Source organism: Rana temporaria, chromosome 3 (assembly GCF_905171775.1).
Source record: "Rana temporaria chromosome 3, aRanTem1.1, whole genome shotgun sequence".
Classification (NCBI taxonomy): domain Eukaryota; kingdom Metazoa; phylum Chordata; class Amphibia; order Anura; family Ranidae; genus Rana; species Rana temporaria.
This window is the reverse complement of record NC_053491.1, coordinates 125,245,323-125,257,817: the sequence shown is the minus strand read 5'-3', so window position 1 is coordinate 125,257,817 and position 12,495 is coordinate 125,245,323. Positions and strand designations below refer to the sequence as shown.

The following is a 12,495-nucleotide window of genomic DNA, read 5'->3' as shown; positions in this document are numbered from 1 at the left end:
GTTATTGTAAAAATGTCTTTTTATAAAATATGTAAATTTTCAGGGCATTCTAATAATGTATTATAAAAACAGTAATGGTAATCATAACATACTTGTATAGGGTATCATTGGCTTCATGCTTGTGGAATGTGTATAATGTTGCATGTGTCCTGAAAGATAGGTAACGAAGAACAATTTCAGCTAAAATCAGGACATTTGAGCAACATTTTTCTACTTTAGCAAAATGCATTGGGCTCAGTAGGGAAAGTTAAATTGATGTGGTTTAAGGATTTTCTCATATCTGTTCTTGTGCCAAAAACAGTCCCTTATTATAAAGAAAAACAGTCCACAGAAAGAAAGAAAAAGGAGAAAAACGTAAAATAAAAAGAAGATAAGATTTTTATTCTGCAAGCAAATTTCACTAAAGCAGCTCAATGTGAAAAATTGGGAGTTTCAGTTTTAGTGAACTTACACTAAATGTAAAATGGATATTTTTGTTGCGAAATCAATTTCTCCAACATCAATCCATTTATCCCTATATCTGCTGAAACGGTGCTGCAAAGAAAATTATCAATAGCCAAGAGCCAATGACTGTGGATGACTGATCTCTATACTAGTAAAAGTCCAGTTATTACAGCAAAATGTCAACTGCTTTATTGAATAAAGATTTGCAGAATAGCAGATCAGACTCAACAGACCACGAACAATAAATTGATATTAAATACGCAGTTTTTTTAAGCCTTTCCCGCAGCTCATTTATTCACTCATTGAGTATGCAGCTTCTTTGTCTTTTAATCCTTGCTGATGTTCCTGTTGAAGCCATGGCCGCTTCCCCAGGTTTTCTGTTTCAGAGTGGCTCCTTTCTCTTGCAGCATCCTATGGAGCCAATCTTGTTTGTAGGGACTAGAGTTGTGTCTCTCTACACTGTGTACATCAATAGAAACACTTATCCCTAAAGCCTAGGATGACAAGGCTCTCCCCTGCTCCTCCTCTCACTTTTCACCAAGCTAACAGACTGGCTCCAGACTGTAATGTCCACCGTTAATTTTTCCATGTGAAGACTGGAGGTTTAGAGAAGCAGCACTGAGTGAGAACAAACCAGCAGCATTGTAAACTTGTAAATGGCAAGTGCTTGGGTAAGATTTTAACAAATAGTTTACTTGGGATCGGCTGTAGTGAGATCTTCCAGTTATAACATTTCCACCAGCAACAGCTTAAGTGGTAATTTCCCTTTTAATATTAATCCCCCCCCAAAAGGTTGCTTATTTTCTAAGTGGACTTAGGAAGCAATGATGATTCACATCATGATTCACAAGTCATTACTAAAACCTAGTATTTATAAGCTGGACTTTTGATATTTCTTTTAGATTCCATTGCTAGTCTATTGAATGAAACATATCAAATAATAAGCCACCGGAAAAACCAGCAAAGCTGTGTAACTAAGCTAAGTGATGTTTTGCCTTTCAGAAGATGAAATGTTTTGTCCTGTTAAATATGATCTGCTGTTGTGAAACAAGTGTTCTCAGAGGAAACCTTTAAATTGGAGGCATCTATGCTGTGTTATATTATTTAACAAAACAATAACACTTTCACCATATGCAATGAGCTCAGTTGTTTTGTTTCCCAGACACAAGGGAAGGCAATGAAATAGCTCTGATTTACTGTATGGAAATTGCTGCTACATTAAGGCTTAAATCTTTGACATGATATGAATACACATAAAAAGAAAAGGAATAATATAATGATGAATGAGGTATCATCATTACTAGATAATCACAACCCTGGGGTATTGGAAATGCCAAGTGCCCCCTATCCCTAGGGATCTCATTATTTTTGAGTAGCCACACCTCCTCATTCCAATACATCCCTAAAAGATCTCTATTTTGCTGAGAAGGGAGAGAACTGTACATTAGTGAAGAGTTGGGGCTTGGAGAGAATGAAGCGGCAGTTTACAATACTTGGGATACATTTTGATGAGGAGGTAAATGTGACCAACATAAATAAGTGAAAATGTTTTTCAGAAGCTTCTAATACTCACAGACTAGCTCTGTCATTTTAAGACACAATTGGAACTTTTTATTATTTTTTTTCTGATGAAAATAATGATACATTTTAGGCAGCAGATGCTGATGTTTTATTCAATTAGAAGATATATTATTTAAATGCAAACCGTGTAAGTAGCTGAATTTCTGACCTGGTATCAGCCTCTTTCATGCTCCTGTGCAGCAGAGCTCAAACTGAGAGAGAAATAAACAGCACAAGGAGCCAGTCAGTTTTGCTGAAGTGCTCATTGTGCTAACTAGGAATATGATGATAGCAGGAGACAGCAGAGAGGACCTCAACAATGTTGCTACTTCTTTTTCTGTCTTTTTATAGGTTGGGCAAAACAGGAACGAAACCTGTAATTGTTATTTAACCAACACAAAACAAGTGGTGCGCTGTTTTAATATAATAATGGGCAGAGCGGAGCGGCGCGCTCACGTCATCATCCAATACACTTTTGTATCCAGTGGATGGGTTTGCCTGTTTGTGTCCGACCGGCACAACAGGCTTAAGGCTTTTTTATACTGCATAAATTGTAAGTGTGCTACTATTTATTACTCAATAAATTTTGAAGCGTTTTTACACTATAGAAGCTTTATGTCTCTTACATGGTATCATATATGAGTCTGAGATCTACTGAAAATACACACGGAGTGGTTTGATTGGGATTGAAATACATCTTTGGTGTTCCTGGAGTATCTTTCATATTAAGCTTCTCCGGATCCTCTGTCATGGGGGGGTCACGGAGCTCTGGTAAGCAGCCATTTCTTTTATTTCGGTGCTGAATCTCACATCAGTTCTTTTTGAACATCTGAGAAGTCTTTTTCACCATGGATTATTTTTTGCATGGGTGTACGGACATCTTTTATCAACTGTTTCAACATTCATGAACTTTGATTCACGGAATTGTTTATTTTATTATTGATTAATTTTTCATGATTTACATGAATTTTTAATTCTCAGATTTTTCATTGTTTTTTTTCACAATTTTTGTTTGAATATCATCTTTGGTTCACTCATTCACATTGTCAATAAATCACAAGTGTTGTTCTATTGGATTTTTTTTATATATTAATTTCATTTGCAGTGATTGATGGATTCACAAGGTCACACATCATATTTTTAAACAACATCGGTTTAGCACAACGTATATATTTTTTCTAATATAATAAGTAACAATACACTATCGCCTTAATATTTTAGTAATTCTAGTGCTGAGTGCACCAAAAATAAATATTGAAAACCACACAATAAAGTGATAATATTGGCCATTAAATTGTTCAGAATTATATAGTGTGCAAACTATAAAATTAATATATATAAGTCCACCGTGACAAAGTGCTCCCATCAAAAAACACAATCCTTGCTCCCCAGTGCTTGAAAGATGTGATTAGTCCCTTAGTATTCCAACCACCATCTAATCACCTCATCAATGTCAAAACATCACTTTTGCCCATAGCTCTTAAAGAGACGTTTATTAAAAATGACATTACATTGTTTATTTTATTTTTTATTGCATTTTAGTGTAAATATGAGATCTGAGGTCTTTTTTCTATTACAAGGGATGTTTACATTCCTTGTTATAGGTATACAAGTGACATATATTTTTTTTTAAAAGAACAGTGTAAAAATAAAAAATGAAATAAAAAATAAATACGATTTTTTTATTTTTTTTTAAAGGTGCCTCGTCCCGCCCAGCTCGCGTGCAGAATTGAACGCATACATGAGCAGCGCCCTCATATGAAAATGGTGTTCAAACCACACATGTGAGGTATCGCCACCATCGGTAGAGCAAGAGCAATAATGTAACTCAGTCTACGGAGATTTCTAAGGGTAAAAGTTTGTCGCCATTCCACAAGCAGGCGCAATTTTGAAACATGACATGTCGGGTATCAATTTGCTCGGCGTAACATCATCTTTCACAATATAAAAAAACTGGGCTAACTTTACTGTTGTCTTATTTTTTTATTAAAAAAAGTGCACTTGTAAGACCGCTGTGAAAATACGGTGTGACAGAAAGTATTGCAACGTCCGCCATTTTATTCTCTAAGGTGTTAGAAAAAAATATATAATGTTTGGGGTAATTTTCTAGCAAAAAAAAATGTTTTTAACTTGTAAAACCAAATCTCAGAAAGAGGCTCGGTCCTTAAGTGGTTAAAGTATAAGAACTACAATTAACATCTTAAGGCACCAGCAATTTTTGGTTAGATACTGTATATAGAAAACAAGTTGTATTTTTCATTATGTTGCTCTAGTTTAATCCTGAGAAGTAAATCTGACATTATAGCCCGGATTCACAGAGACTTACGCCGACGTATCTACTAATACGCCATCGTAAGTCCAAATGTGCGCCGTCGTATCTATGCGCTGATTCTCTAAATCTCTAGATACGCCTGAATTGTGGCAAGATACGACCGACGTAAGTCTCCTACGCCGTCGTATCTTGGGTGCATCTTTACGCTGGCCGCTAAGGGCGTTTCCGTTGATTTACACGTCAAATATGTAAATGACCTAGATACGCCGATTCACAAACGTATTTGCGCCCGTCGCAGTAAGCTACGCCATTCACATAAGGCGTAAGTCCGGCGTAAAGATAAACCACCAAATAGCTGGTCTAAGTCGTGTAGGGTATGGACGTCGGAACTGCCGTCGGATTTTACGTCGTTTGCGTAAGTCATACGTGAATGGGGCTGGGCGTAGGTTACGTTCACGTCAAAAGCATTGAGCCGACGTATCCTAGGGAGTATTTGCGACGTGATTCTGAGCATGCACGCGCATGCGCCGTTCGTTCGGACATGCATTTACATGGGGTCACGCTTATAATACTACACGCCCACTGCCTTGCTACTTTGAATTAGGCGGGCTTACGCCGGCCCATTTACGCTACGCCAACGTAACTTAGGGAGCAAGTGCTTTGTGAATATTGTACTTGCTTCTCTATTTTACATTGGCGTAGCGCATATGAGCTGCGCTACGCCCGCTTAAACATACGCCACTCTACCTGAATCTATGTTTAAGAACATATAGTAAACGCAAGTGCAATGTTAACAGAATTGAGGAAAACTGAAAAAATAAAAGAAACTAACAAGAAATAAAACAAAATCATACATCTACACAGTCCAGTAAGGTGTGATATGATATGATCTCCATGTATCTATTCATTTTTTTTTTCTTGGATAGTTTGCACTATATATTTTTGAACCATTTAATGGACAATATTATCACTTTATTGTGTGTTTTTCAATATTTATTTTTGGTGCACTCGGCACTAGGTTTACTGAATTATTAAGTAGATTGTTTATTGTTAATTTTTATTTTAGAACAGTGTACCACTTTTTTTTATAATATTTAGATTTTTCAAGTGTTTGAGTACTGGGTGGTAGCAGCAGTTCAACCACCACAGTTTTTTACTGTTCAAAGAAACAAAAAAGTCACACATATGTTGTATACCCATGCTCGCAAGGAGGAGCAGAATGTGCTTTGGGATATAATTCTAAGTATGCCAATGCTTTGTGTGAAAAATATCTAATTCAAATTACAACTTTGACTAAAAATACATAAAATACTGATGATGTAGATTTAAAAAAACTCACTATTTTTGCCTTGTACCTTGGGGATTCTACTTTCTAAAGAGGGGTTATTTTAGGGGTGCTTGTACTGTCCTGGAATTTTGGGGCTTCAGAAAATGTGATAGGTAGCCATGAAATCACATGAAATTTACCACACTATGCAGTCCAATGCCTAAGACTAATACTGCAGTGAAGTGTAGTAGCAACAGAAAGTGCCCATTATGTAATGGCCAGGTTGTAAGGGACAATAGGGACAATAATAATGGACACCTTGCCTTATTCCATCATTGGTCATCATCCATCACAACACATTTTTGGGGGGTTTCTCCTTATGCAGTGTCCTGCAGACTAAATCTGAATGAAGCCTTTCAAGAATTTCCTGAAATTCTTTATGGAATAAGAGTGACAGGGTGCCACACTATCTTTCTGCTGCCATTAATATACACTGAGCATCCAGGGCTCAAGCTGGCTATCTCTCCCTTCGTACATGTGAAAATCAAACATATTACATGTAACCTGCAGCCCTCTCAACAACCTAACCCCCATATATGTTGCATTTACTAGGGATATGCAGCTTGATGTTAAGTCTGCCTGTAAAGTGGAAACAAATGTTTTTCTAGGGTACATAAATGTCTGAATATTTTTCTGGACGCTAAAATTTATAAATTGTAATATGGTTTGATAGTGTGTCCTGGTAATGACCGAAGACACAGTAAGTGCATGTGGTGGATTGGATGTACTGTATGGACCAATATGATTTAAGTTTTTAGGTGATTCTCATGTTTAGAACCATGATAGGCTTTTACTAAAATGGTCTGACATGGTCAGGTAAATTGTGCAACGTTTTAGTACCTGCTAAGATTCAAGTAATTTCTTCTAAGTATTCTAAGTAATTGCTAAGATTCAAGAATCCAATGACTCGCCATGGTTCGGGTCACATGGCATGCCTATATTAAAGAAAACAGGCAAATTGCAGTTCACATTTAACCACTTCAATACCGCCCATAGTCATATGACATCTGCAGATGGGATCTCCCATCCACAGTGCAAAAATAAATAAATGCAGAGGTGATCAAATATCACCAAAATAAAGCTCTATTTGTGAGGGAAAAAAATGATAAAAATTTCATTTGGGTACAGTGTTGCATGACCGCGCAATTGTCATTCAAAATGTTACAGCGCTGAAAGCTGAAAATTGGCCTTGGCAGGAAGAGGGTGAAAATGTACTGAAGTTGTTAATGGCTGGATTGATCATTACCAACTCAAATTATGACAGAATAGCAAATTGTTTAGCTCATCTCTATTCCCAATATTGTATATTATTTTAGTAAAAAAGCATATGATTTTGACATAAACAACAATACTACAATTACATGAGGGCTTAGAACATTAAAAGCAATCATTTAATTGAAATGTGTTTATGTACCTTCTATTCTGCCATTAAGTTTATAAATTATTCAACTTAATAAAATATGTAAAATGTTTTGGATCATTACAGCCTGGCACAATTGGTCTTAAAATTATCATTGTTTTGGCTATCCTTGTTAGAATTATTTGACTTGTTTTCAGCCCGTTCAATTTAAATGTTATTTGATATTATCACTAGGAAGTAATTTGAATATTCAATATTCATTTAGGTTGTTCATATCAGGCTTGTACTCTTAAGAACTAAAGTCCATCTTTTATCAATAGAAAATTCAGAGTCTGTACTACAGCTGAAATATTTATGATAGCAAGAAACAAGAATAAACCAAAGTTTGACTGCTATAGCTCTGTTACTTGTGTTGTGGCAAAAGGCTGGGGAAGGTCAACATTCCAATTGGCTCTATTTTACATTCTACAGAGAATTCATAGAGAAATAACTATTGCAAATATCTTTTTATGTATTTTATTTATTTTGGCATCAATGTTTTATGCAAGCATAATTCTGAATTATAGAAAAGGGGTGGATCACTAGGAGTAAGCTGATAAAAACAAGAACAGAACATTCATTATACATTGTATATATCCCTAAAGCCCAGGGGGCAGTAATAGGAGTTAACTTACAAAATGCTGTTTTCCCTCACCGTATATATTTAAATATAATATGAAGACCTGTTGACATGCAAATATAAAAAAAAAAGCCAACAGATTTTGGTCATTCTGAATTGAACCACTTTGCCAAGTTGTACAGCAAAGGTGACAGTTGGGACAAACTATTATACTGACAGCTTTCAACTTTTATTCATATATTTATCATATTTTACCCAAAAAATTGTTACAGTATAACAAAAAGTTAATTATGGAAGTGCTGAAAACCCACAGCTCCAAAGAAAAGAAAACAAAGCACTTTCAAATACCTATACTAAATACAAATAAAAAATAAACAAACAAACAAATAAAAGCACATTCCCCACTTCAAAACTTAAAGGGGTTGTAAAGGTTTGTTTTTTATTTTCTAAATAGGATCCTTTAAGCTAGTGGATTGTTGGCTCACTAACCTTTTCCTTCGATTTCCCTTCTCAGGCCTTGTACAGACGAGCGAACATGTCCGATGAAAATGGTTCGTGGACCGTTTTCATCGGACATGTCTGCTGGGAGGTTTTGGTCTGATGTGTGTACACACCATCAGACCAAAATCCCTGCGGACAGAGAACGCGGTGACGTAGACGACACCGACGTTCTCTGACACGGAAGGTCAATGCTTCCACTCATGTGTCGAATCAATTCGGCGCATGCACGGGATTTCTGGCCAACGGACATGTCCGATGAGTTGTACTAACCATCGGACATGTCCGACGGACAGGCTTCCAGCGGACAAGTTTCTCAGCATGCTAAGAAACTTTTGTCCGCTGGAAACCTGTCCGCTTGGCCGGAAAACTGTCCGGTAGCCTCTACACATGGTCGGACATGTCCGCGGAAACTGGTCCGATGGACCATTTTCAGCGGACATGTTCGGTCGTGTGTACAAGGCCTAAATGTTTTTTTTCTTTGTCTGAATTTCTCACTTCCTGTTTCTCCTCAGTAAGCTTGCCCCCAACATCTGAGCGGTGTTTAGTCAGCCAGAACAGCTTACTGAACAGGTTACTGAGGAAGAACAGGAAGTGAGAAATTCAGACAAAGAAAACAAAACAAAAAAAACATTTAGAAGGGAAATCAAAGGAAAAGGTAAGTGGACCAATAATGCACTAGCTTAAAGGAACCTATTTTGAAAATAAAAAATGAACCTTTACAACCCCTTTAAGATAATCTGAATAATATTTAAGGCAAAACATTTAGGGAATGTTGGGTGAATATATATTCACTGAATAATAAATAGAATGAATAGTACAGTAAAGTACATTTCTATTGAAGAACAGATGTTGCTGAGGAACTTTTCACATGGACCAATGCAAAATGCTACATTTGATGGCAGAATCTTGTTTTATCTGGTGAATCTATTTTGCCATCAATGATAAATAAACCCCATATTTTTATTACCTGTTGATTGTGTTTGGAGATCTTTTTTCTACCTCCTATGATAGGATTACAATATTGCTTGTTCTGCAGTAAACTGCCATGTTGTCAGGATTTTTTTTTTTATCATAGAAGGTTTTTAACTATATGACTTAGTCCAAATATGGTCATTAATGGCACATTGCCACCTTTGCCAGCTCACTGGGAAGAAAGGTTACTGCTATCTTGCCCCATGTGGGGCAGGTGGGTGGAACATGAGCCCTACACCTTGTCACCACCCCCTCCTGGGCTTTGGTGTCACGCATTAGTTCCCACTTCCCTGTAATGTCATAGCTGATTTTTGGCCTTAGTCTGAGTGTGGGTTGTGATGTCAGGAGAAACTCTTCCCTGGAGATCCCCGGGCATATGAAAAAGTGCCAATGATGACAACAGATATAATGCTCAAACACAGTTTGAGCTGCAAAGAAGGGGGAGGTGCTTCCCCAAATTCCAACCTACCATTACTGGAGCAGGCAGGCAGGAAATTCTGGACATTGCTGTAACCTGAAACGGTAAATATTAGTTAAAGATTACAAATTATTTCTTCACTTGTGTGTTTATTACATTTTTTTATTTTGCTAGTTAGTGCTTCAATAGACTCTCCTATGGCTCAGACTGTGCATAAACACAGTTTCAGTACCATGGAAAGCATGAGGGAAAATTTACAAATAGACATTCTTGCTAACAAGATTTGTCCGAATCATTCCTATAAAGATTTGTCCAAAACTGAAAAACAGCTGCTTCTATACTATCACAACTCTTCTGGTCAAGATTCCAACTAACAACATCTTGCCTGCAAATGTAAGGCCCCGTACACACGTCCGAGAAACTCGACGGGCAAAGCACATCGTTTTGCTCGTCGAGTTCCTTGTGAAGCCGCTGGAGGATCTCGGCGAGCCAAGTTTCCTCATTGACTAACGAGGAAATAGAGAACATGTTCTCTATTTGGCTCGACGAGTTTCTCGTCTGTTTCCTCGGCCAAAAGTGTACACACGACCGGGTTTCTCGGCAGAATACGGCTCCGATCGAGTTTCTGACTGAATTCTGCCGAGAAACTCGGTCGTGTGTACGGGGCCTAATAGTACAAAGGACAAATCCTGATAGAAAATGATGGGTAAATCCCAACAAATCTTGCTTGGTCAGATTTAGCAATTTTTTCACAGGGTGAGTTTCACTAGTGAATCCTTGATATAGGACATGCAATATGCTGTGTTATTTAAACATGGGAAATACAAATATTTGCTTGAATTTAACTCAGCTATAAGTACAGCTACTGCTGTTTAAATGCATACTTCCAGCATTTAGTACACGTTTCTTTTGGCTACATAACCACCATGTCTCCTTTTTTGGTTTATTGTAATATGAAATGTAAAACTATAATGGGATTTAGACAATGAAGAGAAATGTGAAATGCTATTCCTTCTACATAGGCATGCTTAGACATAATGCTGTGATTCTATGATACATACAATCTGTATACACTAAGTGCTTTCAATTCAGTCAAATTATACATATAAACTGTTTTTACTGATTTTATTTGATTTCTTCAGTATTTTTTTTTTTGCTTTTAAAACGGTATGTCTGGCAATCATAGATATTTAAAATGGACAATTGGAGCAAGGACCATGAGCATAGGGCTGGCACACTTTTGGCAAATTCAAAGAATGACTAGAGGAACATTAGCCTTAAATAGAAGTCTGACCACACGTTGGAAATCCCCTTGTGTGCAGTTTTAATTTAGCATTATGTGTCGTGCCAACTATCCACCTTGAAATTGCTGTGAAATCACATTTCTATGTCATTAAACTGTGCAGAACCATTTCACATGTGGCCATGGTTAAATGCCTTAGCAGGCAAGCATTTATATATGCTGTTTACTGACAGGTATATAGCGAATAAATTCTTCTTCATGGGGAAATTGCCTTGTGCTAATGTGAAGCACCCCTGCTCTTATTCATTGTTTTTAAAACTGACAGGCATGCACACTAACCTAAAAGACCACTATTTTTATATTACCCCAGGGGTGAATCACCAATAGACTTGATTTATATAATAAATGTCACAGTGGCTGTTGTGAACTAATGGCGACTGTCCCTCATTTCAAGAAGAGCAGCTGGGAGATTCAGTATGACCTTTTTAGAGGGGCTACCATACAATAAACTGAGAAATGGCACATGCTTTCAGAGGCACTGACATATTTTTCAGAAGAAAAATTGCAATACAATGTCCCCATTATATTTGTAAATGAAAATAAAGTTCTGCAAATATAATTGGAGTGTGTTTATTGATTAATATGGTGCAATTATGTTGTACTTTCCTTATGATTTCTTTGAGGTAGTTATAACGAGGCACATAGCGAAACAACTCATTGAAGATTTCCCAGTGGAATAGCTCAGAGGTCACTGTGCTAGACACATGGCAACAGGAAAGTTCAGTATAAAGTGAACCTGTCACCAGTGTGACTCATTGCACTGTTCCAGCAATTTACCAGGCAGTGACCCCTGTTTTTCTAGAGCACTGACATAAAGTCTGATATCATACTGATCAAATTTACGGTACTGTGGTGATGGCAATGAAAACATACTAGCCAAGTACAAGTGCAATAGTTTCAGCCTATTAAGTTGTCTTAAGCTGTTACAAATGATAGGTTGTATTACTGTATTATTAAAATACATACATATAATTTATAAGAAGCATATTATTAGTCTTTGACAAACTCAATACCATTGTATAGTAAACAATCAGTGAATAGGTGACTCATATGACAGCTAGAATCACAGGTTTAACATACAATGTTCCGTACCTTGTGGTCACTGTGAACCAATCTCAGCCACCACAAATGTAAACATTCATCTCACTCGTATATGCATGGACACTAAAGCCCCATACACACTATCAGTTTTCCTGCAGGTTTTTCTCTTCATATTTACCAAAACCATGTAGTGAAAGGGCCTGCCTGATTGCATACAAATTGAAACTCCTAAGGTTTGACCTCATATTAGATGGTTTTGGTAAACCTGAAGAGAAACTGATAGTGTGTATGGGGCTTAAGGGGGTTATTTACGAAAGGCAAATCCACTTTGCACTAGAAGTGCCCTGCAAAAAACAGCATTTTAGCTTGCACATGGTTGGATGATAAAATCAGGAGAGCTTCCCCTCATTTCAGATCTACTCTTCAGGATTACAGCGACTGCACTTCCAAGTGCACTTGCAGTGCACTTGTAGTGCAAAGTAGATTTGCCTTTCGTATATTATAAAAATATAAATTATTTTGTTATAATTCTGATATCAGAGATCCAGTAGGTAATGGTCAAAGTGTTCTGCAGCCTTACTGTTAATTTTTCAACTTGTAAGGCCCAATGCACCCTATTTTTACCCTCCAACAGGACCATGAGTTCAGATTTCTTTTAGGCTGGGTTTACACCTATGC

The 12,495-nt window shown here is 37.1% G+C and overlaps 1 protein-coding gene across 26 annotated transcripts in view; it reads right to left on the bottom strand.

The window, feature by feature from the left end:
- The window catches only part of CELF2 (CUGBP Elav-like family member 2), a 702,444-nt gene that overhangs the window by 33,586 nt on the left and 656,363 nt on the right, over positions 1-12,495 (bottom strand). For 25 of the 26 annotated variants that reach the window (XM_040343368.1, XM_040343357.1, XM_040343358.1 and 22 more), the window contains 2 exons: positions 9,525-9,569; positions 93-149 (listed from right to left, as the gene is read on the bottom strand). In XM_040343368.1, the coding sequence (XP_040199302.1) occupies positions 93-149; positions 9,525-9,569 (102 nt within the window). The remainder of the gene's footprint in view (positions 1-92; positions 150-9,524; positions 9,570-12,495) is intronic. The other variant, XM_040343365.1, reaches the window with a different exon arrangement.